Here is a 21,818-nt window from a genome sequence, read left to right on the forward strand (position 1 = left end):
AGTCCTCCAGGGAACATCCAGGTAGATCAGTGGATGGATGGATGGATGGATGGATGTTACTGGAGCCCACACATAACATGTAATTAAGACCTTGAAAGAACCCAGTACATATATTAAAAAGTGTTATTTAAGATAAGATAACATTAGTTAATCCTTTTTTTATCCCACGACGGGGAAATTTATAGGATTAAAGCAACAGGCAGGTGCATACAACACAGACAAAATTACATAAGGATTGAAATAAATAAGAGGTGGATTAGCGAAAAAACACTGAACATATTATTATTATTATTATTATTATTATTATTATTATTAAATTGTAATAATAAAATAAAAACCACAAAACCCAAAAGGTCAACAGTTTCATGATACATCAAGCTTAGGGACTGGCTAATATACAGCAGGTCAAAAAAGGCCATATTTTGGCTGCAGTGCTTGTTCTCTTATGAAGAAAAGATCAACTAGTGCACTAAATTCAATAGATGGGTTGAAAATATCCAGTATAAAATAAGTGGTACAAATGTTACAACACTTTTGTTCATATGGCAGCAGAACATTAAAATAAAAGTGCTCTTTACACTACTTTTGAATTCATTCTTGGAGTTTGTAAATACAATGCGATTAATCGCGATTAATCGCGATTAATCAGGGCGATTAATCGCGATTAAATATTTTAATCGTTGCCCAGCCCTAATATATATATATATATATATATATATATATATATATATATATATATATATATATATATATATATATGGGATGTTGTTGAAATATGCATTGATAAGCCAAGTTTGGTTGAACTTAAGCTTAGACACACTCTTTGTTTTCTCACCTGACCTGTGAACAAATGTCTGAGCTAAACTGTAGTAATTACCGCAAGTGCTAGCCTAGCGGTTAGGGAGCCGGTTGTTTGCATTTTAGAGAGGCCATAAAAGGTCATTGGTTTAAAACTCAGTCTGTCACTGGGGGGTCCCTGAGCAACACCCTTGACCACAGATTGCTCCTTATGCGCCACTCAGTGAGGAAGCACAACGCTCCCTAAGGGATTAGATGCAGAGACAACTTTCCTCTCTGTGGGACTATAAAGGGATCTTTCACATTATCTAATAAAAGGACATGCTTTGAAAAATGTCACTGCTAAAGTTAGAGAGGGGGGGGGGACTAATGCTTTTGCAAGGCACTTGAGCTATTCTCAGTTGCAACAGCTGGAGATTGTGGGTTGCTCTCTTGTACCTGTACAGTAGTTTTCCCTAGGACTGTATCCTGTCCATCTGACTGACTCACACAGAGCACCATCATCTTCTGCGCACCATCCACCTGGAAGGACAGCTCCTGTTAGAAACAAAAGAAAGGCGGTTACCAGAGACCCACTTTCTCACTATTCTAAGAGCTTCAGCCACGACTATCGGCTGGATTTACTGTGCATCTGTATTGCAGCTGTAGAAGTTTAAGTTCTCAGACAAGAGTGCAGACCATCTTAATCCTCAGATTTAAAGCCGGACATTTAGTGAGACGCTGTCTGGATTTGAAGAATCCAGTCAGTACCTGGACTGAGCGGACAAAGCCCTCTGCCTGACCTGTTTAAAGCGGTTTTATTCTGTGGTTGCATTTGTCTGAGGTTTAGACTTGACCTGTATACATACCTGGTCCCAGTGTGGGTTGAGGCTGCAGACGGAGGTGTGTGTCTGGGCTTGTTTATCGTAAAACTCATAACCGTCGACCTCCACGCACACATAAACACCTGGAAGAGAAACAGTCTGAGCCACGAAGGATCTAACAACTTTTTCTCCTTGGCTTTGAGAGGATTGGCTCAGTCATAAACTTCTTGCTTAAAATCTCTTTAGGATAAAAAGTTTACATAGGCACCATTAGCATGGCTATTAAAGGAATTTTGAGTTTTTAAAAATTTACTTGAATACAACTTCAATGAATTGCAATAAGAACTGGCTGTACAAGTTTGAATAGATCATTTTTTTTGTATCCACACACGGTCAAAATAAGAAAAACAGGCTCAAATGTATTCATACACCCCCATTTATATTTAGTTAAATATCACAAACCAGAAGCACCACTTCTCAGTGTCTACAGTGATTATATCTTGTTCCTTTGAGCCCAGCTGAAATCCACAGCTGCCCACATGAACAAACCAAATGCCTTCAGGAGAAACGCTTCATGGTCACAGGACAAGAAGACTGATGGATTTCGCCTCAGTGACAAGAAGAATGTTTGAAGAAGTAAAACCGAGGCTTTCAAACCTAACAACTTCATTCGCAGGTGGCGGCGGCATCACGCTGTGCGTGGGCACAAGCAAGGTGGGTTAATAAAAAAGATAGCCTCCAAATTTGTCATCTTCATGCTAGATGCTTGGTATAACAAGCCAATGATGCCAAACACACCTTACTGCTGGTCCTAGAATGGAAACATTTAGGCCAACGTTACGTTTCTGGGATGGGTTGAACCCAAAAACCTACCAAACGTTTTTGAACTATGCTTGAAAGCTTGCTTCGATGTCAGATAACAAACCAAATTAGCCAAGTTTTACCAATTCTCTCAAGAAAGGTGGTCAAATATCCAGCCAGAACATCTCCCGGATGACATGGGGGGTAACAAAAAGGACGTGGTCCCTCTGCAACCTGCAGGGGAACATTTATTCAAATATGTAAGTGGGGGTGTAAGTATATATTTGAGCCTGAATATATCATTTTCTGCTGAGAAAATCCACAATACATTGATATCTGTGTAGCTAGATCATGGTTTTTTTTTAAGTTTCACTTCACCTCGGAAAGCAAGGAGATAAAATGTATCGGTAAAAAACAGCACTTCCTGTGTGTGGTGTTCAGAGCCACGTTGAGTGTGTGTGAACCTGCAGATTTCTGCACCTGTAATAGCCCTTTAAACGTGCACATGTATAAGATACGTACACGCTGCTTCCTGCAGGCCAGAAGCTGAATGGATCGCCACAGCAACTGTCCCACACAAGGACTTCTCGTCTTCTGCGGGTGAGAGACAGAGGGCAGGAAATGATGCTGGATAGCATGAAGAGAAGAAAGCTGTGAGGATATCTTGTTTTAGGCACAGGATGTGTTCCTGTGGTGGTGGTGGAGGAGGAGGGAGGGGGGGGGGGGGGGGGGGGGGGGGTTGTACCGGCGCCAGAGCTGTGAAGATGTGGCTGCTGGGTCATTCTGAGTTTCACACAGGCACTGGTGAGAGTGAGCAGGTCCGGAGGGATGGTTTCAATGTCTAACAAACAACACATGGCAGAGAAAGGTTCTGATCAGCTTACAGGGGAGATTATCACAGCAAAAAAGTCTTACAAGAGAGAAAACCGGTATGTTGATGTCTGAGTCCACCGCAGAAGGTTGGACTCTAATGATTCATCACAGGAAACTCTTGTCAGGGTTTCATCAGTCCGTTGTGTTCAAAGTTTCCTACATGGTCTGTCTTTATTCTTTATCTGTCTTTATTAATACGACACTTTTATTTGTATTGAGAACAAAGTAAGAATCCTGAAAAGTTCCTACTCTTTGGATAAATCACATGTGGAAATGTAACTGAGGTAAAGTTTCCATATGAACAACTCGATATCAACTAACCCTTTCCTTCTGACTGTATGCGGCTAAATAATTCAATTCCGTGCAGGTATATGAGGTTTTTTTTATATAAGTGGTCTTAAATCAAATTCAGCCTTTGCATGGGATGCATACACTTCATTGACATCATGTCCAACATGTTATCATGTCATCTAATATAGATGTTAGAGAATTTACCTACCTCACACCACGTAACCTAATTTCTAATGAGTGCAAATAGGGCTGGAGAAGCCACAGCATCGCGGATTATGGCATGGCTCACCACCGTCAGGGTGTGAGTGTGTGTGTGTGAATGGGTGAATGACTGAACTGTAGTGTGAAGCGCTTTGGAGGTCGTCAAGACTAGTTAAAGCGCTATACAAGTACAAGCCATTTACCATATCATAACCAGCTCCTAGCACCTAGTTAAAGTGGTCATTATGTGAAAGGTGGCGTACACCCTGGACCTGTCGCCACTCCAACTAAAGGTTAAACAGAAGCAAATGAATATGCTTTGATTTAAATCCCTCCATTGTAGCTCTGGCTGTGTTGCTCCGCAGCAAGCTGAGCATCCACCCCGGTCTCTAGTCTTATGCAGGGTTTCTTTTAACATCTTTTTCTTCCAGGGTCAACAGTATCTAGCTCCATCCATCTTCCCATCAACTATGACCAGCTTGATCATGCTGCCATCACCATTGTGGGAGTGGTGTGTTCAAGGTGAGGTGCCCTCAAAGTTTTCCCTACTTGGCTTGAGGTATGGTGAGGACAGGTTTTCCGGTAGACACATTCGCCCACCCGGGCTACAGATCTCTGGCGGTTCGTCTAGCATCTGGGTCCCTTGGCTTGTTCTCTGGTTATTCCTCTTCTATCTTGGTATGTCATTTCAGGTGGACGCCCATGTCCTGGTAGTTTTGCAGTTGTGCTATACACTCTCCATTTTCAGATGATGGACTGATCAGTGTTCTGTCCAGCTTGAGATACTGTACAGAGCTCTCAACACTCATGCAATGACCGTGTGACACACGCATTTCCCTGACTTCACATGCACACATGCCACACATCGCATTACTCACGCATAAAAATAACAAAGCCTTATGGCATAAGGCTTATGCCATATGGGCTGTGGATGATGGCCTTCTGCAGAGCTGTTTCAGCTTCTGTCACAGCTTGTGGTAATCAGCAAATCATGCTGCAGTTCATGTCAACAGAGCAGCAGGAAGTGCGATCAGAGTTAGAAATAATTTTGGTCTTAACAAGTGGCCGGTCCGGTACTGCGTACGCAGGGCGGCAAGGGGGGAGAACGGCTGCCAGGTAAAGCCTTCATTCAGAACCAGTCATGGCTGCACGTTGGATCACAAAACAACATCTAACCAGATGCAGTCTAAAACGCCATTTAGTCTGTTTATTAGTTTTGTTTTAATTAATTCTGCTTTTTTTGTACTACATGTGCAGAGTTTCGGTGCCTCAACGCTCTAACCCGCCTCTCCCCTCCCTTCCCTGAGAGCCAGGGCCTTTTATCAGCAGCCAGCCTTACAAAACGTGAACCACTATGTTTAATGTCCTTCCGCCCGTAGCAAAATGTCCCAGTTAAAATCAATAGAAGAGTTAGTAGTTGTGTTTCATGCTATTTTGTTTAATGATACAGAACCAGAGGTGCTTCTGTGGGCTGCTGCATCGCCTTGCGCTTGAATTCAGGAGGGCATAATTACGTTATATGTAATTTAGGTGTGCACCTTTAAGGGGCATTTTAAGGAACTTGTAACATTGGGGGCTTCAGCTCAGAGCCTTCAGCTCAGAGCCTTCATTCCTCCTCTTACCTCTAAAGGAGCCCTTTACACTCTTTATTTATGCAAGTGTTTCACTGTTTATCCCTCGCGCACAACGCACCACTGGGGGAAAAATGCGGCCATCTGCACCGCCTCAAACAGGTATAAATTATGCTGGTACCAGACATTATAAAACAAAAAGTGTTTTTTTCTACTGTCAGCAGTGGGCTTGAAATTCTGCGCCTATTCTCGTCGAATCTGGGGTTGCAATGCATAAAAAGTGCTATATTTCCTATGATTATGACATTATGACTATTAGTGGGCTAAAAGCGAAGCAGAAGGTAATCATTCCGTCCGCTCTGACCACAAACAAAACGTGGTCGGAGAACAACTTCAAACTCAGCCTTCGGGTTGCGTAATTACGTGTTGCCTTGCGCAATAGAGGAGTCTGGTCAGCGCAGAGACTGAGATGACAAACCTGTCACTGTGAAAGGTGATGGTAATTGTTTTAAACTGTAACAGTCTAGAATGCATGGAGCTGAAAAGAGGGAAAACATCAGCAGCTGGATCATGCGTAAAGACACAGCGTGAACCCCTGTGTACTTCAAGTGTTGCAGCTGAGGGGAAAATGTCGGATTACAATATTTACTTATTAAAGTCAGGAAAAAAAGATTGTGTTATGGTGGTGAGCCGTTTTTGAAGAACTTCTGTTTGCAAAACAACCACGTTTCCCCTTTTTAAAAGGTAATATTCTCAACTGAACATTATTCATACAATCTAAAAACTAGTAATTCACAATAGAATAAAAAGTTAAAGTCAGCAAAATCTAAAATGAAATACAGATCCACAAAATCAAACAATAAAAACTTCAGAAGCTAACATCTCAAACTGTGTTTTAAGAGAACATTAAACCCTGAAAGTGAAATGGCCTGCCTGATATGTAAAGCTACTTCAGTCCAGAGTTTTGCGCAACGACAGAGAAGGTGCGGTTACCTCTTTGCACTCTTTGTTTTTCGGATGATTAATAAAAACTTTTCTGGAGACCTTAGCAAACGAGAGGGAGCATGCATATGAAGCAGGTCTGACAGATACTGGAAAGCAAGAAAGTGAAGATATTAAAAAAAAAAATAAAGTAATTAAAACTAAAATCAATATGAATTTGAACCAGTAGCCAATGAATCACTGGTAAAACAAAAGAAGAGCTGCAGCATTTTGAACCAGCAGTAGTCAGGCCGCTAGAGTTTTATTAAGCCCAGAGTAAAGTAGAGTGCAGTAAAGTATTTTTTAATAAAATAAAATAAAAAACCCAGTAATAATACTGGCAAGAACTTAAAACTGCTTTATTACTTTATTTAGTGATTATATTTGTGCATTTGGGGACTGTTTCATTTGATCCATTCATGCAGGGTCTATCTAGAAACAAAATATATTTTACAAGCATAAAGCAGACAGCTGGAATGGACTCAGGAAGGTGGAGTTTTGGTGGCAGCAGACGATCAAAGCAAATAGTGTTTTCGTCAGAAATCTGGAAACGACCACAGAGCTGTTTACTTGTTTAGACGGTGCAATATTGAGTGTAAATGTTGTGAATGCTGTTTAAACAGATGTGATTCTCCTCATATTAGGCAGTCTCAGTATGTTGAAACAATCACGGGAGAACAGTTGTTTTTTTCTGCTATAACCCACTAACTGAACAATAAAGCGTTAACACTCCTCTTTCACTTTTAACAAAAGTAAAACATCTCTACTTTCATGACTAGTCGGATAAAAATGAGACGAAGTTGACTGGATCCGCTCTGCTTGCGTCCAGTTGCCATGACAGTGAAACCGAGCTACCCCCATCAAAAATTTACATAATCTCCTTCTTAACTTCCTGTAAAGGTTGAGAGGTCTGCTGTTTTATAACCCCACCCTGCTCTAAAAGGGATATCAGACTAAAGGGACGTAAATACTGATTAGTGCCACATTTTTAAGAATTTTTGTTTTAAAAATCTTGCAAACATTTTCTTCACATTGGTATATCACTTAAAATCCTAAAAGAAAATACTTTTTTATGGTTTTAACATAAAAGAAATTTGAAAAGACTTTTGCACAGGGACTGTTGATGCTGATACCTTTTAATGACCTGACTTTCTAAATATGTCTGTTAATTGATCTGAAACTCAAACATCAGAGTGATTATACTTATGTTTTTAGGGTAACACAGCTGTGAACTCACTTTCTGTGGTGAGTTTGTGGATGGTGTCTCTCCATTCTTCAAGTTCGTACAGAGACGAGAAGGATAACGTGTGACTCTGAGGTGACAGACAAACAGATTATTCTATAAGTTGCATTTGTCATGCCTCGGCACTGCAAATGTATGGAAAACATTAACAAATGTATCTTTCTTTCTGTACCTTGCCACTGGGGCTATGCAGGTCCAGTCTGTTTACGGGGGAGTGTGTGAGAAGCAGCAGCTCCATCTGTTCCAGCTTCTTCCTGCTACGAGCCGTCCAGGTCAGGCCCCTGGTGCTTTTCTTTATGCACAGAGATGCTGATGTTTAACTATCTGTTTCATTTAGAAACGGCTGTTCTTCTCAGTTTCTGTAACACGCACCGCATTTTGCTGCAGCTGCTGCCGTAAGAGGAACATCTTGGTTCTCAGCGTGTGCAGGCGAACTGTCGTATCAGGAGGTCGTTCATGATCTGTGACCCAGCGGAGTCTGAGTCCAGCCAGAGGCAGGTACCAGCTGAACCTGTACTGGTCTTGCTTCCTGGAAGAAAAACAACAAAAGCGTCTCCACTCCATTTTACGGTTTTACAATCATAATGCGTTCCCGTAGCGGCATGGAATGACACCTAGACAGTGTGTTGACCACATTTCCCGCAAAGCAACGTGCTTTCTAGTGCTGAAGCTCACCCTCTGGCTGCATGTTTGAATCTGGTGCACAGCAGGAGGTCGGTGTAGAGGAAGAGGTGACGCAGGCTGGGGACACCTTCGCTTACATCCACCACGAAGCCGTCACGCATCAGCTGCCGCCTCTGGTGGAGCAAAGGCAGAGGCACTGAAATCTGAGGAGCGTTTTCCTTCCACACATGCTAACCTGTCTGCTGTCAGGAGTGCAGCAGCCACGGTTGCGTATCGTGTCTGATCCATCCGCAGTTGGGCTGAGTGGACCTGAGATGATGAGGACTCACCATGCCGTGGGTGAGCGTGACCTCCCGTTTGCTCTGTGAACTCTCATTGACTCCGGACAAGAAGCTTTGAGACAATCTCAGAGCTTCCTGTAAGGCTGCGTGATCTTTGTGCTCGACCGGCGTCGTCTTCAGGAGATCCTGCAAGACCGCCCAGAGGTTCCCAAGTCAATAACACAGCAGAACATAGCAGACTTTTTGTTCCAGTTTGGAACCCTAAGGTGGATGGTTCCTACACGGTCTGGAAAAGTCTAGATAAGAAGATTTGATCCCTTTACCAAAACAATGACGTAAAAAGAAAAACTGAGAATGCAAAAACTTTAAAGATCTATGCTTGCGTCCTTCCTCTCTTATTTCAGTCCTTTTTCCTTCATTGTGTCCTACTTTGACCCTTTCTATTTCCTTCTTTAAGTTGTTCTTTAAGAGTTCCTTCCTTCCCTTTTGTCTGTCCTTCCTTCCTTCCTTCCTCCCTCTTGTCTGTTTCCTTCCTTCTTCCTTCGCGTCTGTCCTTCCTTCCTGCCTTCCTGCCTTTCTCCCTCTCGTCTCTTTCCTCCCTTCCTTCCTCCCTCTCATCTGTCCTTCTTTCCTTCCTCTCGTCTCTTTCCTTCCTTCCGTCTAGTTTTTTATTTTTCCAGTTTCCATACTTAAATCCTTCCCACTTAGGGATGAACTTTATTAGTTACCATTTTTTAAATGACATAAAGGCCTGAGAGCTCTAGAAATTTGGGTCCAAAGCGATCTTTTACATAGAACGTGTAGGAACCATGAAGGAGGATTAATGTAATATTCCAAGGTTTTCTCACACGAAGCACTAGTGTGGTCTTGGTTACTCTATCCAATGGCTTATAGAGCAGGGCTGTAAAAAAAAAACAAAAAAAAAAACATCCATTAGACACTGGCAGGCTAGGACGTATCAAATAGATATTAAAATAAGTATCCTTGTACCTTCTAGAGTGTATGTCGTCCGAGCTTTGTCAGCACCGTTAATGTACATGCTCTGGAAGAAGCAACAGGTAAAGTGACACAGACATTTACGACATTGCTGATCTCAAGAGATAACAGACATTATGTACCTCTGCAAGAGTGCGGAAGCAAGAATTCGATTGTGTGCACTTCCTGACAACTTCAACAGCTTTCTCATAGTTTTCGATGAACCCTCCATATAGCCCAAGGTGGTTTACCTGGGAAAGACAGGAAGTGGTTGGATGTGACCCGTAACATAAACTTCAAACTAATGCTGCTTTCAACGCACAACATTCACGTCACATGCAGTACACAAACAATTACGATTCTACCTTACCATCAGAACTAAGACTAAAACCTTGTTAAACCAGGCTTTGGTTCCACTTTGCCCTCATTGTCCCAAATATAAATATATACAATTTAGTGGCAAATAAAAAAAGACTTTTTATGCGAGTATGTATAACAAAAGAGCAACAATAGATTGAATTAGTGCATAGTATGCATAGTATTGATTTCCACCAAAGTAGCCGATCACTCTGACAGTAAAGTGTTCATTAGAGAGAAAATCTGAGGGAAGATTGTTTGGTCTAAATGGTTTGTTCAGGAAGTTAGAAGTCTGTGGAAATTTTAGCGACCCATTTCCTGACCCTAGATTTGTACAAAACCTGGATGGAGAGAGTTGTCTTTATGTGAAGACCATCTCAGGTCTCTAGAACAGGTGGTTCCAAGCAGGATGTGACGCAGAGTGTTGTTGGGGACTGCTTTTCACTTCATGGTGGCTACATCTAAGCCGTCGTTCTGTTCAGCTGTGACACCGTCCTGGAGGGCGGTATCGGCTGACCTACTGCTGTCAACAACTTTGTGTTCTCCTTCTGTAGATGATACACCTGGCCCTGCCTTAATGCGGTCAGCCCTGTCTCGCTCCTAGACAGAGGTATTGGCTGAGCTTTTACTACAGATGACTGTTTGTGCTCTCTTTTATCCTCTAGACCTGAAAGCTGACTCAGAGTTTATCTGCGTAGCTGTGTTTCTTTCCTAGATGAAGTCACTAATGGAACTTGAACTGCCATTACACTTTTACTTTTCTCTCACGTAGAAAGTACTGCTGGATCAGTGCTTGTGTGTTTTGTGGCTCAAACCCCCAGTCGGTCGAGGCAGATGACCGTTCACACTGAGCCTGGTTCTGCTGGAGGTTTTGTCTTCCTGTTAAAGGGGACTTTTCCTTTCCACTGTCGCTTCATGCATGCTCTATACGAGGGATTGCTGCAAAGCCATTGACAATGCAGAATGTCCACTGTGGCTCTATGCTTATCCAGTTCAATTCAGTTTTATTTATATAGCGGCAATTCCTGATACATGTCGTATCAAGGCACTTTACAAAGTCATATTCAATCAAATCATACAGATTGGTCAAAAAGTTGAATATCTAAGAAAACACAGTAGATTGAAACAAGTCTTGACAAGCAGCATTCACTCCTCCTGAAAGAGAGTAGAGCCACAGTTGTCTGCATTATCAATGGCCTATGGCAGCATAACTACAGAGATAGCTCAGGATAACCTAAGCTACTCTAACAATAAGCTTTGTCAAAAAGGAAAGTTTTAAGCCTAATCTTAAAAGTAGACAGGGTGTCTGCCTCACGGACCAAAACTGGGAGTTGGTTCTACAGGAGAGGAGCCTGATAGCTAAAGGATCTGCCTCCCATTCTACTTTTAGAGACTCTAGGAACCACCAGCAGACCTGCAGTCTGAGAGCGAAGTGCTCTGTTAGGAACATACGGGGTAATCAGAGCTCTGATATGTGATGGAGCTTGATTATTAAGGGCTTTATATGTGAGAAGGAGAAGTTTAAATTCTATTCCTGATTTAACAGGAAGCCAATGAAGGGAAGCTAAAATTGGAGAAATATGATCCCTCTTGTTGATTTTAATGAGAACTCTTGCTGCAGCATTTTGGATCAGCTGAAGACTTTGAACTGCATTTTGTGGATAGTAAAGAATTACAATAGTCCAGCCTTGAAGTAACAAATGCATGGGCCAGTTTTTCAGCATCACTCCTGGACAGAATGTTTCTAATTTTGGCGATATTCCGGAGGTGAAAAAAGGAAACTCTGGAAACCTGTTTAATATGGGATTTAAATGATATCCTGGTCAGAAATAACACCAATTTTTTTTTTTTTTACTCCAGGAGGAGTGAATGCTGCAAGTCAACAGCTCTATGCAATCTGCTGAGTTTCATTAGATAGAAAACTTTTTGACCAATCTGTATGTATGATTTGATAACAGATTGGATGACACGTGTTTTGAACTGGCACTATAGAAATAAACCATATAGCCAGTTGGTCATGTGGTCTCCTGACAATAAAAGAGCCTACTTACATACATTGGACCAAGCCTCTGCCCTGGTCCTACGCAGTTCCTTCAGATGTGAAGAGAACCATGGTTTACTGTTGCTGTATCTGTAGTTGATCTAGCATCTGTAGAGGCTGTAGTTCCTTGCAAAAGTAGTTTTTGCCCCATTAAAACCACAAACCTTGATTGGTTTTACTGGAATCTTTTGAGATCAATACAAATTAACAATAATTGTGAACTCTGAATATAATATCCTCTATGAAACACGGTGGCAGCATCCTGCTGAGAGTATGCTTTGTTTCAGCAGTGACAGGGAAGCTTGGCAGAGTTTGTGTAAAAATGGGTAGAGCTAAAAAAAAAAAAACAAGGCTGGAAGAAAACCTGTTAGAGACTAAAAGAGAGACTTGGGACTTTCCTCCGTCCAGCAGAACAACGACCCCAAACCTAAGGCCAGAGGAGCAATTACAGGCCTCAGAGTGGCCCAGTCAAAGGGCAGCCATAAGTACAAATGAGAACATGTGGCAAGAGTTGAAAAGTAACATTGACAAATGCTAAAACATGTCTATATATTTGGGGATTTTGATAATCCCAGTCCACCTCTTAACCAAACCAACCTCCTACACTCGTCAAGGACACCACTGCTTATCTGTTCCCCCATTTCAGTGACGAAATGGGGGAACTATTACCATCTATTGTAGAACAGATTACTGGATCAATGTGTGCTTCTGTGCTTGTTTGTCTCTATTGTTGTGTCTCTGCTCTGTCTTCTGTAACCCCAGTCGGTCGAGGCAGATGACCGTTCATACTGAGCCTGGTTCTGCTGGAGGTTTTCCTTCCCGTTAATGGGGAGTTTTTCTTCCCACTGTCGCTTCATGCTTGCTCAGTATGAGGGATTGCTGCAAAGCCATGGACGATGCGGATGACTCTCCCTGTGGCTCTACGCTTCCTTAGGAGTGAATGCTGCTTGTCGGGACTTTGATGAAAACAACTGGTTCCCTTATATAGGACATTTTTGACCTAATCTGTATATTATGATTGAATTTGACTTTGTAAAGTGCCTTGAGATGACATATTTCATGAATTGGCGCTATATAAATAAAATTTAATCTGAAAAAAAATTTGAATTGAATAGCGGCCAAAAATATCAGTGTTGGTGCATTTCACAGAAGGGAAACACATCATGGCTGTGTTCATACAGATAACACATCATGGCTGTGGGCGTAAACCACAAAAATCTGCAGCGCATCATAAGAAAACTCACCATTTTTAGAAACAGGTCTCCCACCTCCAGCTCAGAGTTGCCGCACATCACCGTTTCCTGAGCAGGGCTTATCTCTGCTTGGCCGTGAGCACCTAAACGGGCCTTCAGGCCCGAGAAGAAGCTCTGGTGGACATCTCTGAGCTCCGGGACCTGGTAGAAAACAGTCTGCACCTGCTGACTGGACAGCACCGGCTGGGACGTCCCCGCCGAGGCCCGCAGCGCCTTCATGGGCTGCAGAGGAAGGTATTGCAATAACGACAAAAGCAGGAAAAGTTGAGTTATTCTAACAGTGCTAAGGGGTTAGCTGCTGGTGAAAACAACAGGCTGGTGTGAAAAAGATCAAAACTAAATAAAAAAAAAAAAAAGGAGACCTATGGGCGAGGCCAAACGAGAGTCGTTGTATGTGTGAACACACTGAGAAACATGAGCCCAGATCACACTTAGACTACTTTGCCAAAGCGTGAAACTGTCTCTGTAACCGTATGAATAATGCTGCATGCTCACAGAGATAACAGCAATGCCACACACCCATTGCGTGCGACCTGCTGAGACAAACCAACAGCATCCTGTATTTCGCTTTATTTCCCATGCAGTAAATTTTATATTCGATGGGTCACACCTAAAGAGAATGGGGAAACGGGAGCTGCTGCCGTTAATAGCAGAGAAAAGAAGAAAAGAGAAATTGGCCACAAACGCACGGTGCACTCGTTATTGCGCCATCGTTTCCTTTCTAAAACAGGAAACACAGTGCTGGTGTCCAGCTCTGTGTTTATGGTGTGTGTGTGTGTTGGGGGGAGGGGGGGTTCCTCATTAGCAGTGTGCATGATTCACAGCAGAGGATTTGCTTGGGCTTGTGCAGCTGTCGAATGCCTCGGAGTTGGCCTTTGCTCTCGTTGCATGAGACCAAACACGGGTTTTAGCCTTTATGCAAAAAACCCGTGCGACCGAAAACTAACGCCGTGCGTCACCCTAAAAGCAAAGTGACGTATGGCGGTGGCAGCATCCCAGCTGAGGTCATGCTTTCTTTTTTTTTTTTTTTTTTTTTTCAGCTGGCAAGACATGGCCGACCGCCGACACGGGCGAGTCGGCCAAGGAGCTTCTTCAAGGCGTTGGGTCGACATATCGGTCCAGTTCTGCGGTAGAGAGGAAGTGTTGTCATCTGGGAGAAGAATTTTTTTATTATTATTATTTACTGCTGTGTCTGCGATCCCACGCCCACCTGTGGTTATGAGATTTGCATGGGAACAAACAGAGTCGCATGCAAGCGGCTGGTAGTCTGAGCTCAGTCCTGGAGTCACCTGGGAGATGTTCCCAATCCTAAAGCCGCTGCCCTCCATGCATTGTCCACCATTTGGGGGTGGGGGTGGGGGGTTGTTTCTTATGGCTGCTTCAGATGGCAAACCCATTGTTCAAAGTTAGGGTGCCTTGCAAAAGCACTGACACCGTTTCATTAGAAAATCCTGACACAGGCCAACACACAATATTGTGCATAAATATGAAATTGACGGAAAGTAATGAACTGCTTGACATCATTTGACTCTGCATTCAGCCTCCCAGGGTAAACGCTTAAAACAAGTAGCTTTTGCTGCCATGATGGCTTCAAGTCCTCTGGTGCATGTCTCTACCACCTCTGACATCTAGAGACGGGAATATTTGCCCTCCTTTCATCGCATAGTAGCTCAAACTCAGTCTGACGGGACAGAAAGTATATGGGGAAAATCAACAAGCTTTAACCTAAACCGTACCATTATTAAACCTGGCTGTGAGCCTCTCTAACGTCTAATCTCTGACTTGTATGGTGGACTACATTGCCTTGCAAAAGTATTTCAACCCCTTGGCCTTTTTTCATGTTTTCTGGCCTCACAACCTGGAATCATAATGGACTGTTTGAGAGTGTACATCATTTAATTTACAGAGCATGCCTACAGCTCTTATTTTATGTTTTTATTTTATTAGTACGGGTCATTACTCTCTCCGTTCTTAGGGTGTTGTCTTGATTTCTGTCCCACGTTTTAGTACTCAGCTGGTTAAAAAGGCCTTTGCTTACTCTGCTCCCTTTACATGGAATTTGCTGCAAAATTATTTTGAAACTTAGTAAATTGGTTCCTTTGAGTATTTTTAAGCTGAGAATGAGATGCTTTGAGTTGGACTCCCTCACATGTCAATGTTTTAATTGAGATTTCATTGTAAGTGCATATTTGGCTTTCATGTGTGTGTCTTTGTCCGTATGTAATGACGTGATGTAATTTTGATGCCTATCTTGGCCAGGTCTCCCTTGCAAAAGAGATTTTTAATCTCAATGGGTATTACCTGGTTAAATAAAGGACAAATAAAAAAAAAAAAAAAAAAAATTTTTGAAGCAAACAACAAGCAGGACAAAATAACAGAAAACTCCACCGTGAATAAGCCCCCTTGTTCACCCCCTCAAAGTCAGTACTTTCTAGATGCACCTTTTGCAGCAATTCCAGCTTCAAGTGGCTTTGGATCAATCTCTATGAACTCGCCATAGCTTGCCACTGGGATTTCTCCTCGTTCCTCAAGGCTAAACTGCTCCAGCTCCTTCATGTGGGATGATTTTCACTTGGAAGAGCGATCCTTAAGTCTAACTATTGATTCTTTGGACTTTGACTAGGCCAAACATTTAAATGTTTCCTCTTGCGTTGCTTACATTTCTATTGTTTACTTTTTAATCACTGCTGCACTTTATACTGTAATTTACAAGCTGTATGCAACAGAATTTTGTTCTGTATGCACTCTGTACATAGAAAATGACAAATAAAGTTGTCTAAGTCTAAACCATCCGAGTGTTGCTTTAGCATGTTTCAAGTCATCGTCTTGCTGGAAGGTGAACCTCCATCCTAGTCTCTATCCCTGTATATCCCTGTATGTAGCACCCTCCATCTTTCCCTCGACTCAGGCCAGTTCTCCAGTCCCTGCTGCTGAAAAGCATCCTGACGGCATGATGCTGCCACCACCATGCTTCACTGTGGGCATGGTGTAATTAGGGTTTGCGCCAGGAGAAATATAAATGTGAAACTGCACTCTGATAACTATAAGAAATGCTATAAACAGGAGCAGACTCCCTCAAATCTGAATTATTTCTGGAGAAATAATGACATTGATTAAAGATCAAGTGTCCTAAATGGTATTGGTTATTATTTAGCAAATCATTCCGTACCATGTTATTTCCTCAAATAATGTTTTGCCTAATTCAGATTTGCATTGTGAATGGGTTGAACACAGACATGGCGTGTGTACATAGTTCCTTAGTTTCTTTAATCTTAATTTTGTTTAGTAGTTTTAGTTAAGCTTCACTAGCTTAGTAGAGAGGATCTGATGATTGAAATATAGGGTTGATTCAGATAAACAGCATTCTGTAGTGATGTTCTTGCCATGGGTTGCTCAGTTCTGGGTTTTTGTATGTATTTATTTATTTAGTTACATTCTGATTGCTTTTCTTGTTGCCCTCTCCTCAGTTTGTCTCTCAGCTCTTTCTCCACACCTGTGTCCAATTTACCAATCTTCCCCTGCCTTTGTTCCTGTTCCTCTCCTCAAGCTCCTCTCTTTTCTCCACTCCCTGCTGGTTTCTACTGCTGCGTCAATGCCCCCCCCCCCCCCCCCCCCCTCACCATTGCGTTGTGCCACCTTGCCTCATTGCTTTCTACTGTGACTCCAGGTTTATGTTTTGGTTTTGCTCCTGAATTCCCAAGTGATTTGTAGGTTGTTTTTTTTTAGATTTTTTTCATCAAACCGCTCCCTGCCTTGGTCTCTCTACGTTTTTTTCCTACCACAACCTAACCCGCAACATGGCAGTTCTCTGGATGTTCATTTTATTTCTAATTTCTTGACTTTGTAGAGAAGTTGTCACTGATTTATTCTATGTGTGTGCAGAGTTTCCCGTCTTTCAATGTCTGTTTGGGCTGATATTCACCAGACAATATCTAACAGACCGAGAGTTATTTTATAAACATTAAATAACTTAAAAACATGTGTAATTGCACAACAGACATTTGTTTTTGTTTTTTCTCTGTGGCCAACAAGTTAAATTTTAATCTCAGCAGAACACCCTCCTCCAGACATTTGGGGAGTTGCCCATGTGCCTTTTGGCAAGCTCAGAATGTACCCTCTTTAACACTAATGGCTTTTCTTTCTTGTCTGTCTTCCCTAAAGCCAAACTCTCTGGAGTATACAGATTATTGTGGTCCTAACAGATCCTCCGGTCTCTGCTGTGGAGCTCTGCAGCTCCGTCAGGGTTACCTTGGGTCTCTGTGTTGCTGCTCTGATCAATGCCCTCCTGCACCACTCTGTGAGTTCTAGTGGGCGGCGCTGTCTTGGCAGGTCTGCTGTGGGACGATGGATCTTATGGTGCTGGATCAAAGATTTGGATGTTTTCTTATAAACCCACCCTGACTTGTACTTCTCAACAACTTTGTCCCTGACTTGTCTAGTGACCTCCTTGGTCTTCATGGTGTGATGCCTCCTTCTTAGTGCTGCCTGCAGCCTCTGGAGCCTTTCAGGAAAGGTGAATTTATATTGACAGATCATGGGAACATTTTACATACAGACTGACTTAATTTCCTTAATTATATAACATTTGAAGTTAACTAACACAGAGAAACTTCATTGCGTATCTATATGGCAATTTTGAGGTTTTTTTTTAATAATAAGTCTTTTGTATATTTTTCTGATTTCACTTCACCAACTTAGACAATTTTGTGCAGATCCAACAAATAACATAAGCTTTAAAAATATTTAAATTACAGATCGGAGTGTAAGAGTGTAAAAAGCCAAGGGGGGTAAGAAGCTCTGCAAGGACATATATATATATATATATATATATATATATATATATATATATATGTTTTAAATTAGGTGACCTCCAATGGCAACTTTTTTACACAGGATTTTATTCATGGGTTTCAGAGTAAAATGGGGCAGAATTCAAACGCTTTTATTCACTTTTATCTGCATAAGTACGTGTCAGCGTTCCCGTAATTTTCTGTAACATTCACCACATGCGTGTCTTGCTAAAGCATAATGCATAACTTTGAATAATAGGCAGTAATTTATGTCACATAACCTATTATGCTCCTTCTGCATAAAAGTTTAATTAGGCAAGTGAATTTACGTGGTTTTACTTTAATTTAGGACGGCAATTCGAGAACCAGAACGTTTGGTTTTGAGCACGAGTTGAATGTTTCCAGAATGACCTAAGTTTTATTTTTAGACCACGCCAAAGTCTCAGTAGCTGAGAACTGCTTCAGTTTTAAGCAAAAAGGGGAACCTTATATACAATGGTTGAACGATCCACAAAGAGGGAAGCAGTCACGTCTAATAAGTGAGATCTGGCCGAGTGTTGCTCAATAAGAAAAGGCATAAAAATGCAGTTTTAGACACAGCATAATTCAAACGTGAAATGAAAGATTCTTTTTCAGGAGAACATATGAATTTAGAAATTAAACCACAAATGAAGGGGAACGCTGGCTCAGAAAGTTACTTTTTCATAAGGGTGGGAGAAGCTGACCGACAAAAGGGAAGTTAAGCAGCAACAAGGGAGCTTATGGGTGTTTCAAGCTGTGCTTAACCAGCCTGCGTGTACCAACTTTAGCATGCAGGAGTCAATTTTGATGCTGAATAAAAATAGCTTGTAGAAAACAGGGTGCATGAAAAACATCTAAGAAAATCATTAGGTTTTTTTCCTGCGCATGTTAACGTTACCGTTAGCAGGGCGTCCAGCTCCCTGAGATAAACCTCCTCGCTTTCCAGGATGCCCCTCAGGACCACCAGCCTCTTCTCCAGCATTTCCTCGCGGGTGCATGGCGTCTGGGAGTGAAACATGAAATCAGTCAGTAAAGCGGCTCCGGCTGTCACAGTGAGCTGCAGAACCGGTGTGGCTGATCGACAAACTGTGCTGCTACTGGTGAAGTGTGAGAAACTAACAGGAGGCACTGTTCCAGAACTCTCAGGTAAATCGCCCCACTACAAATCAATTTGAATAAGCAAATTCAACATCTTATTTATAGCTCCAGTCAGAAGTTCACATGCGCACATCGCAGGAATGAAGATCAAATTAATTAGGGGTTTATAATGATTATAATGAAATGATAATATATCACACTTCAATGAAATTGAAAACCAGGATTAGGTGCACAAGCGGGATTTTATCAAGGATCTTCTATAGTTTACTCAAAATTATACATGCATTATCTAATTGACAACCTGCACTAATATTTGGTTAAATGCCCCTTAGCAAGAAGCAAAAAAAAGTTTTTGCAGCTACCTGCTGGCTTCTGACATAATTTTGGATGCACACCATTCTGGATGTAGAATTGCTGGAGCTTGCATAAAGTTTTTGGTTTCCTGTCTATTAGTCATTATCAAACCTGGCAAAGTATTGACCTTTGCTATTCATTCCAAACCTGTTATGATGTGTATTTGGGATCTCATGCAACACCCTTCTAAATTTAAAATTTTCACTTGTTTGACCCAAGCCGGCACCTCCAAGGAAAGAAAACTTGGAGAGTTGATAGAATTATTGTTGTTGTTGTTTAGTCATTTCACACCGGAAGTAGAACAGGTCACTTTAAAGGACCAAAATTAATTATTTTCAAAGCCATATTTATGTGAATGTAAATGTCCAGCACAATATGTTTACATCCCTTTTCATTCATGATCTCACTTAGTTCAACCTTTCACCTGCTTTAGATCAACTTTAAGTTCCTCAGTTTGCAAAAACGTTGTCAAAAACTGCGCCGTCAGACTAACAGTCTAGGTTTGTGATGCCTATTTATATCCATGCGTTTACATCTTTCTTACAGTGGAACTGAAGCTGTTGACTTGCACAGGCAGAGATCATCAGCCAATCAGTGAAAGGAGGCGCTGAGCTCTTTGAAAAATGGACAAACTGTGCGTAATGAGAAGACAATGGACCCAAAGACAGAGCCTTGAGCTACCCCATGACAGAGTGAATTCTACTTTAGAATGGTATCTTTATTGCTTTTTTATTGTCTTATTGACATGGTTGCTCATTACTAGTGGCCTGAACATTTTCACCCTCTTCCTTCAAGTCAGCAAATGAGTTTCTATTAGAGATTCGTAGAATAAGATTTTAAAAAAAAGATGATTTATCAGGTTTTATCAAAGGGGGCCAGGAACAGTCCAACAGTTTGCCTTCTCATATTAATAAACGCTGCCCTGATTACTGACCATTTAAGCCTCATTCACGCTCCGTTCACTGGTTTATCATATTAGGCAAGATTAGATTTCAGTATTTCATTGTAAACGTTGTGTTTATTTGCTCAAATTTGAACTTTGTGTTATTTCAGATGGATGGATGGATGGATGGATGAAGCATTTTTTCAGCTTTCGCTTTTGCTTTAAGTCGATCGGTGCCGAGAAAGTTATTTATAACGGTATCTAATCCAGACTTCCTGTTTCCCTGGGATGTAAAAATAAGTCGACTCAGGACCATTTTCTCTTAGACACTCTTCAACATGGGAAAGACCAGAGAACATTACATTCAAGTAAGGCAGACTATCTGATCCTGATGAGGCTGGAAAAACCGGTCTACGCTGGCCCCTATCTGCAGTCAGAGCAATAAAGCTAATAAAAACTGAAACTGCAACAGACGAGTATGGACAAGGGTCCAAGTTCCCCTCTCCACCAAGTACAGAGAGGAAGATGGTGTTCCCATAATTAAAGAGGAGTGCCAACGAGTCTTTATTTGTTTTTTCTTGACATATTAAAGAGAAGAGCTGCTGTCTCCAAAACAACACAAAACATGGAAGGAAGAAAAAGGAAGTAGTAATCCAAAGAGGAATTGCAATCAGTGCAGTGACCTTCTAATTTTGATCAGAAGGTCACTGCAGCCTCACGGTACAGTTTTTATAGACATTACGTTCGGCCTTCATTTACTTTGAGTTTGTTCTAAATAGGATAAACTAGAGCTTGGTTGGCATGTTGCAAAATGTGAGTGAGCAGATGTAGGGAAGATCTTATGTTTCTCTGGTGCATGCAAAGCACCGTCTGTAGATTTAGTGCTGAGCGTTTCCAAAAAGCAAGGATGTTGTGCTTTCTACTTGGCCTTGAATCCCTCTTCGTATTCCTGCTGGCATTATGGGAATTAAACCACTGAAAGACTAACGGCCCGCCAGAGAAAACAAGAAACCCAAGCGTGTCCACTGAGTGACATGAAACATTTGCGGAGCGGTCGAACTCACCGGGGTGTCAGGGAAGTCTATGCTCTCTGAGCTGAGAGGGGAGAGAAAGCAGGACACCGACTCCTCGTGGAAAACATCTTCCAGGATGTCTCCTCCTGCTGCCAAGGCAGGATGAGTGCAAACATCAGCATTAGGGAAGAAGCTCAGCGTGAAATGACATGTGGGTTTTAGTCCCATTCTCATTGACCCCATCAAACATGACAGCTAAGCTGGGAAAAGCGCATCGTTTGAATCTTTCCTCCTCACCTGCTACATGGTGGGACTCCAGATAGCTCAGTGCCTCTTGGTAGACGTCCATGGCAGTGTGGAGCCCTCTGCGCGCAGCTCAAGACAAGGCTGGAGACGCGGGACGCGAAAGGGACTCAGATGTGATGAGATGAGAAAAAAACTTCCTCTTTCAGTTTAGGATGAACGTAAGAGGAAAGCCCGGCCGCTTCCTGTCTGTGTGGAAAGTCTGTTAAAAGTTGATGAGAAGTGGCACCTGCTGATTGATCCAGTCCTCACAGTTGCTCGGC

The 21,818-nt window shown here is 42.0% G+C and overlaps 1 protein-coding gene across 2 annotated transcripts in view; it reads right to left on the reverse strand.

Moving 5' to 3' along the window:
- Positions 1–21,818, reverse strand: part of si:dkey-33c9.6 (breakpoint cluster region protein) — a 31,931-nt gene extending 10,113 nt beyond the window's left edge. The window contains exons 1-16 of one of the 2 annotated variants that reach the window (XM_036146405.1): positions 21,550–21,818; positions 21,304–21,398; positions 18,803–18,907; positions 13,085–13,315; positions 9,586–9,693; positions 9,458–9,509; positions 9,316–9,368; positions 8,516–8,653; positions 8,238–8,359; positions 7,935–8,091; positions 7,735–7,854; positions 7,557–7,632; positions 3,148–3,243; positions 2,925–2,996; positions 1,647–1,744; positions 1,237–1,335 (exon numbers count right to left, since the gene is read on the reverse strand). In XM_036146405.1, coding sequence (XP_036002298.1) covers positions 1,237–1,335; positions 1,647–1,744; positions 2,925–2,996; positions 3,148–3,243; positions 7,557–7,632; positions 7,735–7,854; positions 7,935–8,091; positions 8,238–8,359; positions 8,516–8,653; positions 9,316–9,368; positions 9,458–9,509; positions 9,586–9,693; positions 13,085–13,315; positions 18,803–18,907; positions 21,304–21,398; positions 21,550–21,601 — 1,674 coding nt within the window. In that variant the 5' untranslated portion in view covers positions 21,602–21,818. Of the gene's footprint in view, positions 1–1,236; positions 1,336–1,646; positions 1,745–2,924; positions 2,997–3,147; positions 3,244–7,556; positions 7,633–7,734; positions 7,855–7,934; positions 8,092–8,237; positions 8,360–8,515; positions 8,654–9,315; positions 9,369–9,457; positions 9,510–9,585; positions 9,694–13,084; positions 13,316–18,802; positions 18,908–21,303; positions 21,402–21,549 lie in introns of both variants that reach the window. The other variant, XM_036146404.1, reaches the window with a different exon arrangement.

The sequence above is a fragment of the Fundulus heteroclitus genome, chromosome 14 (genome assembly GCF_011125445.2).
Source record: "Fundulus heteroclitus isolate FHET01 chromosome 14, MU-UCD_Fhet_4.1, whole genome shotgun sequence".
Taxonomy (NCBI): Eukaryota; Metazoa; Chordata; class Actinopteri; order Cyprinodontiformes; family Fundulidae; genus Fundulus; species Fundulus heteroclitus.